At 41.4% G+C, this 19013-nt stretch overlaps 1 protein-coding gene across 1 annotated transcript in view; it reads left to right on the top strand.

Moving 5' to 3' along the window:
* The first annotated feature begins 808 nt into the window (after window positions 1-808).
* The window catches only part of LOC131381276 (zinc finger protein 583-like), a 45402-nt gene continuing 27197 nt past the window's right edge, over window positions 809-19013 (top strand). Inside the window, exons 1-3 of the mRNA XM_058428103.1 lie at window positions 809-976; window positions 3603-3907; window positions 13378-13571. Of these exons, the coding sequence (XP_058284086.1) occupies window positions 809-976; window positions 3603-3907; window positions 13378-13571 (667 nt within the window). The remainder of the gene's footprint in view (window positions 977-3602; window positions 3908-13377; window positions 13572-19013) is intronic.

Raw genomic sequence — 19013 nt, 5'->3', positions numbered from 1 at the left:
CAGCTCCTTCACCAGGACCTGAGGGTACTGTGGCTCATCAGGGGCCATCGAGGACATGGAGATCCTGTACAGTGTTTGAGGAGTCCTGCTACATCAGTTTATTCCGGTTTAGGTGGTTGAGGGGAGAGTCAGTGAAGTCTTGGGGGTTCAGGGCTACACTGCCAGCCTCTGGGACAGCAGCCCCAGTGTCCCCCGACCCAGGCCTTTCTCCTCCATGCTGATGAACGCCCACTCTGCTCCTAGATGCACACCTGTCCTGAAGACAGCCGGTTCTCATGCTCTTCTCTGCAGCACCTGAATTGGGCATTCCTGGGTAAATCAGTTTAAGTTACTTTCACTTTTATCCACCTTGTTTCCATTATTTCAACCATGCATGTCCCTTGTGTATGTAGGATAAAGGTGTCTAAGAATAAAGGACCATGATTTAAAGTTTTTTCCTCTTCTTTCCCTGTCCTGACCACCTGATCATGAGCTTGTAGAAATAAATTGGATCTCATGTTGTGTATCTTTTGATGCATCTAGAGAGATGGTTATTTTTATATAAATACACGTGCATGTCTAGCACATTATTTCTAGCTGTCATCTGCTAATAAGTTTACATCTGGTAAATGCCAGTGTTTCATTAAATGGCTGCATTGCACATGAGTCAGTCTGTGTGGCAAAGAATATGGCAGGTTTTGTACACCCTTTGTAAAGACACTCTTCAATGCTGCCTTTTAAAATAGAAATGTTAAATCCTGTAACTAATCAACCTATGCCTTGTTACAGGGCTGACATTTTCAATAATTCCTTTACAAAGGGCAGTGTGATGCGTCAGATCCCCCAGTGGCCCCCAAGTAGGGACAGTGACAGTCAGCAGTTCTTTACGGACACCTGCTCCATGGCAGGTTCTTCGCCGGCACTGGCTGCGGGCGGCCCTCGTCTAACAAGATGCTTCAGTCCATGGGTGGAGGACAAAGGCCTATGGGCTTGGGGAGTGAGTTCTTTCGTCTCCTACGTGACCTTCATCTGCTCTCGTTTCCTATGAAGTGCATCTAGGTTGGAAGGAGATGGTGGTTTCCCACGGAAGCCTGGGCCCTAAGTGACGCCTCTGCTGCCTACATCAGAATCCCCCAGGCTTGCTCCACAATGGTCCCGTCACGTGGTGCAGAGGCAGGCGTGGTCACCTAGTGGTGACCATGTGCTGAGTTCATTGTTTTCATGGACTCAGGCCTCAGGGAGAAGATACTGGACAGAGGAAGTGCAGGGGCTGTGTAGGAACAGAGAGGGGCCTGACCCCCTGGCTGTGCTGCAGTGATGGTTCTTTTTCAGAACAGGGCCAGGCTGCAGTGTGCACACTTGCATAATTCTCACGGGAGCAGGCTCACAGCAGGGCCAGCCTGCAGTGTGCACACTAGCATCATAGGGCCTAAGTGCTCAGACACTGAAGAGCATGCAGTCCATACCTGAGACTTCTGTTTGCCCTCTGAGTGATCTTGGGCACATCACTTAACCTCTCTGTCCCTCAGTGAGCTCATCTTCATGAGGTGGACAACAGGGTTGTGACCTAATAGAGGTTCCATGAGAATTAAGTGTGTTAGCACCTGTGAAGTCCACAGGAGTGTGCCCTGCCAGGGCCAGGCATTCAGCAGATGGGAGGCTTTGTCACTGAGGCCTTCTGCATCAGCGTGGTCAAAAGCCTTCACCTCTCTTCAGCCCAGCCAGCCCTTCGAATGTGTGGCTGAAGCCTAGAGTAAGACTGTCCTAAAGGCGTGTCTGTGCCACGTGTGGTCAGAGCATTCAGGGTCATCATTCCAGGATTTGGGGAACTGGATGGCAGATCTCTATGTTATTCCTCAGGGACAATCCTTCATGTACGATGTGGCAATAACTTACAATAAAAAAGAACACAAAATCCAGAACAATTAAAGACAGCAATACTTTTACATCTTAAAACGCACCTGATTTAGGAAGGAAATTCTGCAGTGCCTCTGCCCTACCCTGGTCTGGTCTCAGCACCCTGGAGGTTGTCAGAGTACACATTTTTATTTTTAATAAAGTTTACATTATCCATTTTTTTTCTTTCCTCAACTGGCTTCTGTGGTTGTAACTAAAAACTCATCATGAAATAGAAGGTCATGTTCATTTTCTTCTAAAATTTTTACAGGTTTGCATTTTAAATGTAAGCCTATGAACTATTTTGAGCAAATTTTTGTATAAGTTATAGGGTTTCTATTTTGTCAATTTTTCCTCATATGGTTCCCATTATTTCATTCCCCATGGTGAAACACACATTTTTTTTCTCCATTGAATGTCCATTGTCCCTTTGCCAAAATCAATTTACTGCATTTAATTGGGTCTATTTTGGGCCAATTTTCATTTATCTGTTAAGACTAACACCAGCATCACATTGTCTTCATTGCTTTAGCTTTTTGATGTGTTGGGATCCAGATGTGTGAGTTCTTTGTACGTCTTCAATGTTGCCTCTTCTAGGTTTAAAAACAAGGCTGAGTGCAGTGGTTAATGCCTGTAATCTCAGTGCTTTGGGAGGCCAAAGCAGGAGGATCGCTTGGGGCTGGGAGTTCAAAACCAACCTGGGCAAAGTAACAAGACTCCCTTGTCTAAAAATATTTTTTAAAAGTTAGCAGGGAATGGTAGCATGTGCCTGTAGTCTTAGCTTTTTGGGAGGCTGAGGCAGGAAGATTGCTTGAGTCCAGAAGTTCCAAGCTGTAGTGAGCTGTGATTGTAGCACTGTAATCCAGCCTGGGTGACAGGGCAAGACCCTGTCTCTAAAACAAGCAAACAAAACCAAAACAGTTTTCTGAGAATTTGATTGGGACTTCACTGAATTTATAAATCAAATTTGAAAGAATTTTCATCTTCACAATATTGACTCTACCAATCCTGAATAAGGAACATCCATGCATTTATTTACATTTTGTTTGATTTCATTCAACGGTGTTTCTAAGTTTGATGAATGCATATTTGTACATTTATTTTAAAGATTTGTACTTAAGAACTTCAGTTGTGAGGGGTGCCATTGTAAATGGTATTGCTTTTCTAAAATGCTACACTCCAGTTTTCCAATTTTTTCATAATTTCTGATACATAGGATGTCAATTGACTTTTGTCAGTTGGCCATCTACTTTGCTTCTTATCTCCCTTTCAGCTTGATTTTCTTTCTTCTTTTTCTTTTTTCTTTTTTTTTTTTTTGAGATGGAGTCTCACTCTGTCACCCAGGCTGGAGTGCAGTGGTGGGATCTTGGCTCACTGCAACCTCCCCCTCCCGGGTTCAAACAATTCTCCTGCCTCAGCCTCCTGAGTAGCTGGAACTATAGGCGCGTGCCACCACGCCCGGCTACTTTTTTTTGTATTTTTTTTTGTAGAGACGGGGGTTTCACCGTGTTAGCCAGGATGGTCTCGATCTCCTGACCTCGCGATCCGCCCGCCTCAGCCTCCCAAAGTGCTGGGATTACAGGCGTGAGCCTCCGCGCCCGGCCTCAGCTGGTTTTTCAAAAGTCATGGCGTGTAATTGTCAGAACAGCGGAGATTCACCGGAGGGGCGAGGCCACAGCTCCACCGCGAGCACCTGAGCAACCTGCACCGCCCGCGACGGCCGTCAGGGGGCGCGATGCCGCCTCACAGAACCTCGAGAGGCGCCCGGGTTCTGGCACAAATGCCCTGCGCCTCCAGGGGGCGGAGCCGAGCCGCCTCCTCAGGACCTACCCAGGAGGCGCCGCCATCCCTACGGGGGACACCTGAGAGGACCCAGCCTCCTCCTCGTCAGGACGGACTCGGGAGACGCCACTGTCTCTATAGGAACACCTGGGGACTGGGGCCAGGGACGACCCAGCCTCTTTCTCCTCAGCTGCTCAGGAACTACTGAGGAAGCTGTGGCTTCATGGCCCCCGAGGCTGCCTGAGGAAAGGTGAGGAAAAAGGCTTTCTGTCCCAGCTCAGTGCTAAGGAGGCCGCGCTGCCTTGCGCTCTACTTTCTCAAGTTGTATTTATTTTATTTTACGAAGTGGCCCTTCATTAAGTGGCTTTGTTATTCATTGTTACAGCATACCTGAGTTGCTTAATTTTTTAATTTTTGACCAATTTGAGTTTGTTTGGGGTGGATCGAGGACAGAGAAGGGAACCCTGAGAGCAACACGGGGAGCCCCAGGGAGACGCGCACCCCATGGCTTGCTTTTATTTGCGTTCCAGTGGCTCGTTTTTCTTACGGTGTTAAAGTACTTGAAAAATATTGAAGAGCAGATGTAGATGTGAGTTTTTACAACCGTATTTTAAGTGTAAATACTGGACTTTGTCTGTTAAAAGGATTTTAGGCAAAATAAATGTAAGCGGAGTTTATTTCAGCAAAGGAATGGTTCATGAATCACGCAGGAAGCAGCAGAACGGAAAACGGCTTGGGGCTTCCAGCTCTTAGGGGTGGCTCCTAAGTGATGCTCCTCAGTGGCTCCAGCTTGGCGACCACCTGTTGTGGGGATGGTTCCCTCAGCGTCCCTAGTCATACAGCCAACTTGCTGCTGGGCTTTTTGGCATTGACTGTGGTTGGTTTGTTAATTTTTTTAAGTCAGTTTAAATGCCTCCAAGTTCGGTTTCTGTTTGCTTAGGGAAGGCCTCAGGCTAACCCCCACCTTATTTGCTTTAACATGTCAAAACCATAATTTACTTTTCATTTTACTTTCCTGGTATTAATAGAAGTAAATTCACATTTGTATGTTATTCAGAAAGTCGGTTTAATTGGCAACCTATTTGTGATGGTGCATAAAATAATGTCTTTTAATCATTGGCATCTTAGATGAGATGAAATATGTTAACTCTATTAAGCTTTGTTATTAACCCATAACAAGAGTTTAGTTTCTTTTTTTCTCCTAGGCGTTGACCATTTAAAATACACTCAAGCATCTCGTAACGATATTATACTTTCGGAGAAATCCGTCCTTAGGTGATTTCATCTTTGTGCGAACACTGTAGAGTGTTCTTAGAAAAACTAGATGGTGTAGCCCACTCCACACCTAAGTTACATAGTATAGCCTATTGCTCCCAGGTCACAAACCTGTACAGCATGTCTCTGTACTGAATGCTGTAGTCAACCATAACACCGTGGTGATTGTAGATTTTGATCCCAGAATATCTGAGACAGGTCTCAGTCAATTTAGAAAACTTATTTTGCCAAGATTAAGGACACACCCATGACACAGCCTCAGGAGGTCCTGACGACATGTGCCCAAGGTGGCCAGGGTAGAGCTTGCTTTTATACATTTTAGGGATACATGAGACATGTAAGATGTACAGTCGTTTGGCCCAGTAAGGCGGGACAACTGGAAGCAGGAAGTGGGGGTGCTTCCTGGTCAGAAGTAGGTTAGACACAAAAGGTTGCATTCTTTTGAATCCTTGATCAGCCTTCCACTGCATACACAATTTAGTCTGGCTCAATGAATCTGCATTTTTGCATAAACAATGGGGCAGAGGAAGCAATCAGATATGCATCTGTCTCAGGTGAGGGATGACTTTGAGTTCTGTCTGTCCTTTGTCCAAAAGGAAATTCTTTGTGGGCAAATTGTGAGTGAGATATGTAGCTTTTTATCTTTGTAGCTATCTTACTTAGGAATAGAATGAGGGCAGGTTTGCCTGACATAGCTCCCAGCTTGACTTTTCCCTTGGCTCAGTGATTTGGGGGTCCTGAGATTTATTTTCCTTTTATGGTATCAAAACACAGAAAAGGTAATGCGTTGAGCCATGAGCTTATGACAAGATGGCTAGGAAGGAATTTTTCAGCTCCATTTTTCTCTCATGGGACCACCATCATATGTATGCAATGCACGAGTGTAAACTCACATTTAGTTAAGTCAGCTTACACTAAGCTATGGACCCAGATGGTCCTGGGGCCTTTTTCCACTGGGAGATCTTTAAGGACCTTTCCGAGCTTTTCTATGCTAATTGGTCTATTCATAGTTGCCTTATTTCAGTGCCCATTTTGTTAATGTGTATTTTTACTAGGAAATCACCCATTTTTTCTAGGTTTCCAGTTTGATGCAATTATTTGACTTTTAATTTCTCCTCTTTTTAGTTTTGTACATAATTTTCCTATCTACTTTTGCACTCATTTTTCCATCAACAAAATTTTTAAAATATACTTTTTAGCTTTTTTTGAAGAATTGTTGTTTGACAATTTTTTGTGACCTAATCATGACCGTAAATGATTTTTAATTAATTTCAGCTTAATGTCTTTTGCAGGGCACAACTGTTAAAATACAAAATTACCGCAAATGTGGGTTTGCAGATCTTAATTGGCTTTTTTTGTGGTTCTAGAATCAGGCAGCAGTCCAGACCAAAAATGGTTCAGAATGATCTGCCACAAAACCTGTGTTATATTTATAGCCAGAGAAAAAAAAGTGACATACAGAAAACAGAAGTGAGGTATAGAGATGGCTGGATTGGTTACAGACCTGGTTACAGCCCGGATTTGCCTTGGGACTTGTTTTGAACAGCTGGCTGCCTGCCATTGGCTGACACTCGGCCGATGTGATTGGCTGAACCTCCGCTATTTGTTACAATGACACATTCCCAAGTCAGATTTTCAGTTTGTTTGTATACTAAATTAGGTTGTGATTCTTCTTCTTCTTTTTTTTTTTTTTTTTTTGAGGCGGAGTCTCGCTCTGTCACCCAGGCTGGAGTGCAGTGGCGCGATCTCAGCTCACTGCAAGCTCCGCCTACCGGGTTCACGCCATTCTCCGCCCCGGCCTGCCGAGTAGCTGGGACTACAGGCTGCCGCCACCACGTCCGGCTAATTGTTTTGTATTTTTTTTTTAGTAGAGACTGGGTTTCACCTTGCAAGCCAGGATGGTCTCGATTTCCTGACCTCGTGATCCACTCGTCTCGGCCTCCCAAAGTGCCGGGATTACAGGCGTTAGCCACCGCGCCCGGCCGCAATTCTTTACAAGGACTCTTTGGGATGCTTCTAAAGCCCAAATGTAGTTTGATGTAAGAATTCCTCCCTTTTGGTCAGCCTCTCAATTTTGAGATATTGATCAAAACTTTGACACCAAAGGCATTGGTGTCACTCTTTGTTATTAGTGTCAATTGAGTTATTAGGACTTTTTTGCTTTCAGTGTGGCATTTACAAGTTTTATTTGGTCTTAGTGCCCTCTGGGCAATAGCAGAACACTGTGTTGTTTAAGGCGGAAACAGCAATAGAAAATAACAACTGATTTGTTAATATCAGATTACTTCAAGTTACTTGTTTTGGTAAGAATTAAAGCAGAGGGGGACTTCTTTATGCTGACTCAGGTAAACTGGAATCTCTTCAAGGAAAAAGGGAGCTCTTTTGGGATCTATCTACTTTCTTAAAGTTTCAGCTACATTGTGTGTCATTCAGCATGAGTGTCTCCATTCTGGTTTGGCCTGCTCAGTGTGGCCTAATGCAGGAGTTCTGACCAAAACAGTGACCTCCCGTAATTTATTCAACAGTTCTCCCCTTTTGGTTAGGTCCTTACCTAGGTGAGGGTATGACTAAAACTTAGGGCATTAGCACTATTCTCAGTAACTATCATTTTAGGTTTCCGGTCTCAACACATCATTTAAGAAGTCAGTAAAGCTTTCTTCTATTGTGACAGCATATTTAATACTGAGGAAGAAAAGAAACTTTTTATCTTGTGAATGTGAGGTTCCTCTAAATTATCAGGTCCAAAGAGGCGTGGGAATGAGGCAGCAGTCAGGTCCCACTTCCCTGCTTAGCTAAGTAATTATATCTTGAAGCTGCTTGCTATGTACACGAGACTGACTGTCATCAGCTATAGATTAACCTAACAGTGTCTTTGAATATTTTTTCCAGTGGCAAATATTTGCTTCTGTTGTATAGTAGCTGAAAGGAATGCTGGGAAACAAAATAAAAGACAAGCATTCATTAGAATAAGTGATCCAGTCACAATGAATCAATTTGAACTTTTTTTTTTTTTTCACAAAGTCATACTTTGAAAACGTCCAGCCATAAATTGAAATAGTCTCCAAAATGTGAATTTTTTCCCTGGTTCTAAGATGACCAGCTTTCTTAGAGAGTGAACTACACCATAAGAAAAATGATATGAATATGTTTACACATAAGTGTAAAAGGGGCATTTCTTTGAAATTATATATTAGTCTGCATAATTTACTTTGCAGTATCTTGAATGCTCTTATTTTTAAAAGTAGGAGTAGTTAGTGTCAATTACTACTAATTTTTAGTACAAATAATTTATCAGATATCTGAAAAAATTACAATTTTTAAATAAAGGTTTTATTTTAAATTAGTTTTAGATTCACACAGAAATTGGGAAGAAAATGCAGATTTCCCATGTAGACGCAACCTAGCTTCCCCTCTTTTTAACATACCAACATGTATCAGATAGGTTTAACATCTTTTTTTTTTTTTTCAGTCTCACCCAGGCTGGAGTGCAGTGGCGCGATCTCAGCTCACTGCAAACTCCGCCTCCCAGGTTCAAGTGATTCTCCTGCCTCAGCCTCCTGAGTAGCTGGTATTACAGGCGCCTGCCATCACACTGGGCTAATTTTTGTATTTTTAGTAGAGATGAGGTTTCACCATGTTGGCCAGGCTGGTCTTGAACTCCTGATCTCCCGTGATCTGCCCGCCTCAGCCTCCCAAAGTGCTGGGATTACAGGCATGAGCCACCACTCCTGACCAACATCTTATATCATTTGTTGTCATAGTTAATGACTGGATATTACTATATTATTAAATAAGCTCACTTCTTATTTGGTTTCCCTTAGTTCTGCCCTTTTCTCTCCCAGGATCCTATCTAGGATCCCATAGGACATTTAGTCATCATGTCAGGCTCTTCTTGGCTGTGACAGTCTCTCAGACTTTACTTCTGAGGACCTGGAACAGTGTTAGGAGGATTGGTCAGGTATTGTGTAGAATGTCCTCCATTGTGGTTTACTTGGGGTTTTTCTCATAATCAGACTGGGTTTAGGGGTTTGGGGAAAGCAGATCAGATGTGTAGTGTGTCCGCAAAAAGAGTCAAAGTCTGTAAAATATTTGAAGAGATGTATTCTGAGCCAAATATGAGTGACCATGGCCGATGACACAGCCCTCAGGAGACCCTGAGAACATGTGCCCGAGGTGGTTGGGGTGCAGGTTGATTCTATATATTTTAGGGAGATAGGAGACATCAATCAAGTGTATTTAAGACATATATTGGTTCGGTCCAGAAAGGTGGGACAACCCAGTGGATTAGGGTGTGGTGGGGCTTCCAGGTTATAGGTACATTTAAAATTTTTCTGATTGGCAGTTTGTTGAAAGAGTTATTATCAATAGAAAGGTGCATCTGAAGGGGTTATGGAGACCAAGGTTTTGTCATGGAGATGAAGCTTCCAGGTAGCAGGCTTCAGAGAGAATAGATTGTAAATGTTTCTTATCAGATTTAAGGTGTTGATGTTAAATGCTGATTGTCTTTTCCTGAATTCCAAAAGGGAGGAGGGCATAATGAGGCATATCTGACCACCTCTTTCCCATCATAGCCTGAACCAGTCTTCCATGTTAACTTTGGTGTCTCCTGTTGGAGAGATGGTTGTGAGAAGGACCTTTGAATTGTATTTTTGGTTTGCAAGTGCTATTCTAGTCACTCCATGCTCTCAGGATGTATTAGCACCATTAATGTTAACTTTTATCACCTGGCTGAGGCAGTGTTCTCAGATTTTTCACTGTGAAGTTACTTTTTTCCCATGTCTATATTGTATGTGTGCTTTTGGAGGAAGTCATCATGCAGAGCGCATACTTAAGGAGTGGGGAGTTAGCCCCACTCCCTTGATGGCTGAGCGTCTATATCAGGTATTTGGAATTCTTCTGTATAAGAGATTTCTATTCAGCCCATTTGCATATCTATTTAATCATTTATTTATAGCAGTATGGATACTCTAGATAGTTACTTTAATCTTTTGGTTGTTATCTAATTCTACAGTATTTTGTTGCTCTTTATTTATACCTGTGGCCATTGGGAGCTCTTTCCACTGGCTCCTTTGACACAATTTCATGTATTTTTTTTTTTATAATTTCCTTCTGTTACTTCAAAAGTACCCTGGCTCATATATTTTCTGTCCCAGTCCTAGTTTCAGCCATTTCTTCAAAGAGCCCTGATTTCCTTTGTTAGAGAATGGTATGAAAAACTTACATCTGGCCACTAAATGTGCTCATTGCATCATGACCCTGACAGCTGACAGTGCAAAGAAATATATGTGTGTCTTCTAACTTATATGTACCCACTTAATTGCAAAGGTTTCTATGTGGGACCATCTGTGTAATGTTAAGCTAAATGTGAGTTTATTCTTATGTTATATATATATACATATATATATATATAGTGACTCATTATCACAGAGATCATTCTAGGCTTCCCCATTTCTTATCTGTAACTTCTCATTCTAAGAGTGAGGAACCTGGCCCATACTATCTACCATTTATTTCATCCCTTGTTCCATTGGGAACAAGGAATTCATTCTTGATCAGGATTCCAGGTTGAGACTTAATAAGAAATATATGTTTGGTCTCTGTCTGCAGTTCCTGGTACAGAGCTCCTAAAACTATTATAATTTCCTGAACAATAGGGGTGCTAGGAGAGTCTTGTGTTCTAATATTTGGTCTTTGGCCCTGGTTCCTGACACAGAGTTCCTAAATCCCTTGGAATCTCCTGGATAATAGGAATGGCTTCTGTTCTAATAAGGACACTGTGGGTTTGTGGATGTTTTCAGGATGGGCATGGTCACCAGAAAGATCAAGCCATGATAAGAAGCTTGTAACTTTTAGCTTAACATGCAATCCTTTGAGGGTGTGAAGGGACTGGAGATTGAGTTAATATTCCGTCATATCTACATGATGAAGCTTCCATAAAAATTCCTAAAATATGGAATCTGGAAAGTTCCAGATCAAGGCTGACAGACTTGATGTCTAGTGAGGGCTCATCTATCATAGATAGTGCCTTCTAGCATGTCCTCACATGGCAGAATGGGGAAACGGGCTCCTAGATGCTTTTATAAGGGCACTGGTTTCATTCATGAGGACAGCACCCTCATGATCTGATCACCTCTCAATTACCTCTGAATACCCTCCCTCTGGGGATTACATTTCGAAATAGGAATTTGGGGTGGGAGGTGTATACATATTGAGACCATAATAACTAGTAAACATAAGTTAAGTATTTCCTAGTTCCATAAGCCATCATAGCAAATTATCAAACCTGAAGAGGGGGTGTAGGAATGCCTAGTTTCTAGCCAAGTCATGTAGAAGTTTGGGTAAACTGGGGATTCACTACTTGTCATTGGCATCTGAGGTTGGGGACAGTCTGGTGTTACTAAGCCCTTAACCTGTAGGGTCTATTCTAACTCCAGGTAATCACTGTCATAGTTGAATTGTAGGACACCCAATTGTTTTCCAGAGAGTTGGAAAATTGGTTGGTGTGGGGAACACCCCCCGCCCCCCACAATTTGCTGTTAAAAGTGAAGTGTTAATAGTATAGAGGAAAATCATGGTTATTTTTCTTCTTACAGATATAGTGGTTTCAAAATTAACTATTATCCCTATGGGAAATAACTTTATAAAATAGAGTCCACTTTTTGTGTATAGTACATTTTGTTTTTAGTCTATGGATTCTATGCATTTCCAGCTCAGCACCTTTGGCCCACCACTTGCAACATACATTGGTAATACAGTTAGATTCTTGGTTGCAGTCTGTATTTTGTCCTTAGATACTTCCACATCCTACATAATTTAATTTGTGTAGATTGTGATTTGTTCTTTGTGCATTAACATTCTATGGGTTTTATCAAATGCATAGTGTCAGATATCCACTACTGAAGTACCATACAGAATACTTCAAATCCCCACCCCAGACAGTCACTGATCTGACTAGCATCTCTTTGGTTGTGCTTTTTCCAGAATGTCATATGAATGGGGTCATATAATGTAAAGCATCTTCATACTGCCACACTTTACTTAGCAACATAGATGCAAGATTCATTCATTTCTTTTCATGGATTGACAGTTCATTCCTTTCTGTTGCTGAATGGTATTCCATTGCATGGTTGTACTTCAAATTGATTATGCATTCAGCTATTGTAGAATGTTCTGATTACTTTAAGTTTTGGCCATTATGAGTACAGAGGCTTGTATATAATTACATGCTAGTTTTTGTTTGAACATAATTTTTCAAAGCAGCTGTCTAAACATATACAATTTAGGAGTGCATTTGTTGGATTGTAAGGTAAGACTTGTTTACCTTTGGGAAAAACTGCCAAATTATCTCCCAAAGTGGCTGTACCCATTCATGCATTCTGCCAGCAATGAATGGCCATACCTATTGTTCTTCAACCTCCAATTGTTATTGTTGAGCTTTTTTTAAGAGTCCCACAGTTCTGCTAGGTGTGCAGTGATATCTCAGCATTATTTTAATTTGCAGTCTCCTAATGAGATATATTGAGCATCCTTTTGTGTGATTATGTGCTATCTGTGTATTTTCTTCTTTTTCTTTTTTCTTTTTTTTTTTTTTTATTGAGATAGAGTCTCGTTCTGTCACTCAGGCTGGAGTGCAGTGGCGTGATCTTGGCTCACTGCAACCTCCACCTCCCATGTTCAAGCAATTCTCCTACATCAGCCTCCCAAGTAGCTGGGATTACAGGCACCCACCACCACACCTGGCTAGTTTTTTGTATTTTTAATAGAGAGGGGGTATCACTATGTTGGCCAGGCTGATCTCGAATTCCTGACCTCAGGTGACTCACCTGCCTCAGCCTCCCAAAGTGCTGGGATTACAGGCATGAGCCACCACACCTGGCCTGCTATCTATACATTTTATTTGGCTGGGTGTCTGTTCATTTATTTATCCAGTTTTAATTGGGTTTTTAGTTTTCTTAGTGTTTGTTTGAAGAGTTCTTTGTGTATTTTCAATACAGTTTTTAAAATCACGTTTGTATTTTGTAAATATCTTCTTACAGTGTGTCTTGTGTTTTTGTTCTCTGAATAGGGCTTTTCACAGTAGAAAATTTAGTTTTATAAAGTCTGTGTTCTCAGTATTTTCATGAATTGGCATTTGATGCTGTGTGTTAAAACTGAACACCAAATCCAATGTCACTTAGGTTTTCTTTTAGATTATTTATAGTTTTGCATTTCAAATTATAGTCTCTGGACTATTTTGAGTAGGTTTTTTTTTTAATTTTTTTATTATTATACTTTAAGTTTTAGGTTTTTGTGTTTTAATTTGTGTATACACTCATTTTATTCTATATGGCTTCCAAATAATTCTTCCATCACCATTTATGGGCAGGATATGGATATAGTGGCCATTATTTCGGTTTGAATTTCCAAAATTATGACACTGAATAAACTGAATATTGAATTTTGTAGGTATTTCAGGACAGCCAGGAGGGAGCGCACATCCGCCGAGAAACTGAGCAAGAGCGTCTGTGCTGAACCATGGCGCCACCAGAGGGCGCGCGATCCCGCCCCAACCAACTTCCCGCTGAGGTGCCAGAAGCAGCGAGGAGCTTCAACTTCCTCAGGGCAGCACGAGGGTCGTGTTAACTTGGTGTTCTTCATTGGTGAGTAAAAAGCTTCTTGTCCACGGCCCTCAGTGCCGAGGAGTGAGTCCTTAGAGTACTCAGCAGAGGAAGAAATTCATCTAGAAAAATAAAACCCCCAAATCTCACTGTTTGGAGTACACCCTAATATCGTTGTCAACGTCCAAGACACAGTGGCTGCTAATATATATTCTTACAGTGGCCTCTAATATAATAATCACACCGTGCCCTACATTGCTATGATATCCACACCGTGCCCTAACACCAATATAATATCCACATCATGCCCCAACACTGATTTAATCTACACCATCGCTTCTAATACTAATGTAATAATATCCACACCATGCCCTAACACTGATCTAATCAACACCATTGCTTCTAATACTAATGTAATAATATCCACACCATGCCCTAACACTGATCTAATCCACACCATCACTTCTAATACAAATGTAATAATATCCACACCATGCTCTAACAGTAATCTAATCCACACAATCGCTTCTAATACTAATGTAATAATATCTACACCATGTCTTAACACTAATATAATATCTGCACCATTCACCAACACCAATACAATATCCACACCATTCCCTAACACTTATCTAAATATCCATACCATGCCATAACACTAGTATATCCACACGGTAGCCTCTAATAGTAAATACTAATGAATGTAATAATATCTACTAAGTGGAGTCTGTTGACATTGAGACTTTTTTAAGGGTTTCACAGCTTTGGCTGAACTATAGCCTCTGTAATGGGTTTTGATGATGTGTCTGCTTTCCTGGCATGGTATTGATATAGTTGTTTTAAAAAGTAATTTACTTTCCAATAATGTCATATTTCTAGGAAACTTCCAGTAGTAGTACAAAGTACAACTTGTTTCTTCCCTTAGATTCCCCAACAGTTATTGCTGTACCAGATTTGCAGTGTCCCACAAAATACTCCGGTATATTGTACCAAAAGCCTGGATACTCTCCCAGGTAACTACCACATAACCCCTAGATCAGTAAATCAGCATTGTTCTTACATGATAATTCAGTCCACAAACTCACTTCACTTTTACCTCCTGCCACACTTGGGAGTATAATGTGTTTTGTTTTTTTTTTTCATTCTGATCCAGTTTTCTTTTCCTGGAACTGTTCCCCAGACTTTCCTGCATATTTATGACCTTGACACGTTTAAAGAGTATATAGGTTTTTGTTTGAACACCTGTTTTCAGGTCTTTGGGGTATATACCTAGGAATGGAATCATTGAGTCATATGGTAAATCTATTTGTAACTTTATGAAGACACACCAAATTATTTTACACATAGGCTGCACCATTTCATATTGTCACAAGCAGTGTTTAAGAGTTCAAGTTTCTGCACATCTTTGTCAACAGTTGTTATTTTTTAGTATAACTATTCTTGTGTGAGTTAAGGGGTATCTCTTTATGGTTTTAATTATGATAATGATGTTAAGCATCATTTCATGTGTTTGTTGGTGAAGTGTGTATTAAAGTCTTTTGTCAATTTTTAGATTGGGTTGTCTTTGTTGTGGAGTTGTAAAAGTTATTTATACATTCTGGATAACAGACACTAATGAAGTATCTAATGTGCAGATTTTTTTCTTCCATTTTATGGGTTATTGGAACATAATATGAGTTCATGTGTGGTCTCTGCCACAGTGTCCTGAAACAGAGCGCTAAGCCTTGGGAATGTACAAAGTGATGTGTCTTTCGTATGCTAATGAAATCATTGATGGCTGGGGGCACCTGGACAGCCTCAGTGGGGCTCGCTGCCAAGGGAACCAACCTTGTCATTACAGGATTTGAAATTTCTTCCCCTCTCCCGTCTCTGTGAAGGGGAGAGGTGCTGATGATTGAGTTGATCACCTACGGCCACTGATGCAACCAATCTGCCTGTGTAATAAAGGACAGGGTTGGGAGAGCGTCTGTGTTGCTCTCCCAACACAGGAGATACTGGGAGGATCATATCTGGAGAGGGCATGGGAGGCATACACCCCTTCCACATACCTCACGCTGTGCATCTCTTCATCTGGCTTTTAATTTGTAGCGTTTAAAAGATCCTTGGTAATAAGTCAGCAATAGTAAGTACACTGTTTTCATGGTTCTGTAATGTGATGTAGCAAATTGCTGAACCCAATAAGGGTGTTGTGGGAGCCTCCAATCTGTATCAAAGTCAGACAGAAAGTAACCTGGGAACCTAGTGTTTGTGGTTGGCATCTTAAATGGTTACAGTCTTGTAAATGAGTACCCATATTTTCTTAAAGAAGAAATGAATTATTTTTACTGTTTTGCCTTTCCTGCACTTCCTACTTAGCTCTTTAGGAATGCAATTATAAGCTTTACTGTCTCTCCACCAGACACTTCCTACACTGCAAACTTCTCCAACTGTGTGATTACTTCTAAGTTCCACACACCAAACCTTGAAACAAACTGACACCTCGAGATCTCTCCCCCAACAGGAGACTGGCAGGAGACAACAGTCATTTACAACCTAACTCTGCCCATGGTGGGGCTAGCAAGACCACCTAATGGAGAAAACATCAGAGCATGACCTATAGACCCCGCACCTCCTCACCCCATGCCCTGCATGCCATTCTGCCAAGTCCCCCTTTTAAAGCTCCCGCTTTCTGCCCGGAAAGTGGAAGCGGTTCCCTTAAGGCAGGAGCTTGTACGTTTCCTTCAGCTAAGCTCTGGCATAAAGTCACTTTTTTTTTTTACCATCCTTGTGTTTGTCATTTGAATTTGCAAGCAAAAAGGGGCATGACGTATATTCCTAGGACTGAGCCCTTAGCCTGTGGGGTGTGATGCTTTCTCCATTTACTGTCAGAATTGGATTGCACTGTAGGACACCCAGCTGGTATGCAAGATGTGGTCTGTGTGGGGAAGAAACCCATGCATCTGGTAACAGAAGTGTTTTGTGTTGAGTGTTGAGAGTAGAGTAGAAGACAGTATTTTGTCTATTATAACAGTTTTGTCTTTCAACTGTTTTCTTCATGTCTTCTGAGATGTAGAAATTTTGAATTTTGAGGAAATAAATTGATTTATTTTTCCTTTTGTGGTTTGTGCTCTTGGTGACAGATCTGAGAAACTATTGCTACATCTAAGGTCATGAATGCTGAACTATATGTTTTCTTCTAGGGTTAGGGGGTTAGGGGGTTAGGGTTAGTGGGTTAGGGTTAGGGTTAGGGTTAGTGTAATGCTAATGCACTGCCTCAATATAAAAATATTAATGGAAGATCCACAATCCCCTCACTGCCGTGCAGTCCTAAGACAGCGATCATCATAATCAACATTGACTAGTCAATACAAACGTAGTAACGAACCTAGGGTTAAGGGTGGTGTTAGGGTTAGGGGTTAGGGGTTAAGTTTAGGGTTAGGGTTTGGAGATGGGGGTTGGGGTCAGAGTTAGGGGTTAGGACTCAACGTTTAGAGTTAGGGGTTAAGAGAGGTTAGGGGTTAGGGATTAGGGGTTAGGGTTGGGTTAGGGTGAGGGTGAGGGTTGGGGTTAGGGGTTAGGGTTAGGCATCCTTTTATTTCCTGATAAAGGCTCTTTTGCTTCTTGTCAATCTTAGGGTTTTGATTCTGTCCCTCTTTATTTTCCCTCCTCCTTTGCTCTCTGGAGCTGTCTCTCTTTTTCTCTCCCTTTCTTCCTCCACCAGTTTTCCCTCCCACTATTCTCCAACACATTCATAACTTCCATCCAACTCTTCTTTCCTTGCCTCCTCTTTTCCTCCAAATTATAAATGACCATGGCATGGAGGTGAAACAAATTTTATTTACCAAATTCATTTGTTCTCTGTTTTTAGTTTTAAAATCAGATGAGCTTAGAAAGGAAAAAGAAAACTAAATGAAGTTGTCTCCCAATTCTTTATCTTTTCTTTGTCTTCTCCCTGCCTCCAGTCCTTATCAGTGGCATCCAATAAAAAAAGACAGTCCCTTTACACCAGGGAGATAGAGGGTCAGACTCTAGGGTGGATTGTTGCTGGCTGAGGATCCATCCAGTGAACCTATGGTGTTCCAAAAGGGTATACCTTGAGATCAACCAGAACTCTCAAAGGTATGGGCAGTGAACTGGGTGGTGAGTGTGGGAGGAGACACTCCATTGGCTCTAGGTTCCCAGCTTGACAAGGATGGGGAGATTGCTAGCTCCTGGAAAATGCAATGGAATATGAGCAACCTAGAAAAGGGATGGTCTGTTGTACGAGCAGGAGGAGGTTCCACAGGGATGAGTCAGGGTCATTAAAGAGAAACATTTGAAAAACCTGTCCTACAAGACTGTTTACCCTCTATTGAGAACTAGGATTAGTGCTTTGAAAACGTCTTTGCATTGTTCTTTCCCAATGATCAGTCATTAGGAGGCAGAAATAATAAGTAATAAATGGGCAGAAGTGAGTCAGACAAGAATGGTGGGGCTGATTCCGTGACACACATACGCCCACCTGGCCGGAGCTGGTTCCAGAAAGGTCACTGGATTCCCCCTGGTAATCACTGGAGGGCTCTGTCCATCACTTCAGGGTCTGTGCCTGCACTCAGTGCACAAGGAGGCCCTTTGGCCTTCTCCATGCTTTGCGACAGAGATGAGGGTGCACGGAGACGACTGAGGGAAATGGCAACTTGATTTTTAACACTAAGAATGAAGAGAAGTGATTACATCAGAACATGTAACAGAGGGTGTGGAATTTCAGCTAATTGATAGGTGAAGCAACACTGAGAGTACATCTTTGGTAGGGGTGGTCCCAGAACTCTCAGTTGGGCCCTTGTAAATGTAAATCCCAGTAAGACCCTATTGTGCTGGATCAATAATATAGATTTTTATTGTTAGGTCTTGTAGTCTGCACCATAATGAGAGATAGGGGACAGTGGCTGTTTTCTAATAGAAAATAAAGGATTAGTTTCTGTGTCTTTCTACCTTTGAATGCAAAATGGCACACTTGAAACTAATTCAAGTTGTTACAAAAAGAAGTCTCCCATTATATCTCTGCTATCATATAAATAGGATATGCTGAATGAACCCCCTCTAAATTCAGGAAATTTTACGTTTAGTTTTTTTCTTAAAATTTTTTTTCTCAAAAAACAATCCGTTTGGCTGCTGATCAACCCTAACACCCCAACCCACTCCAAAAAAAAAGGCAAGTGAAAATTGAGTTTAGAATGAAAAACAAATCAAGCCACCCAGGTAAATATGATATACAATACATTGGAGACTAACATCCTAAATAAAATCATACACATAAAAAAATCAACGTCATTAATATATCGAAAATCAAATCACATAGAAAATTAATAATTTTGTATTTTTGTATGTCTAAATCTTAAAATGGGGAAAGGAATAAAAATATATACAGCATATATGTAAATATGCAGCATCTATGCATGTAGAAAATATAAATCTTAAGAGAGATTTTCTATGCTTGTTCATGTTTCTATTTTACAAGATGCAGGC

Source organism: Hylobates moloch, unplaced genomic scaffold, assembly GCF_009828535.3.
Source record: "Hylobates moloch isolate HMO894 unplaced genomic scaffold, HMol_V3 SCAFFOLD_15, whole genome shotgun sequence".
Lineage (NCBI taxonomy): Eukaryota > Metazoa > Chordata > Mammalia > Primates > Hylobatidae > Hylobates > Hylobates moloch.
This window is presented reverse-complemented; position numbering and strand designations above follow the sequence as displayed.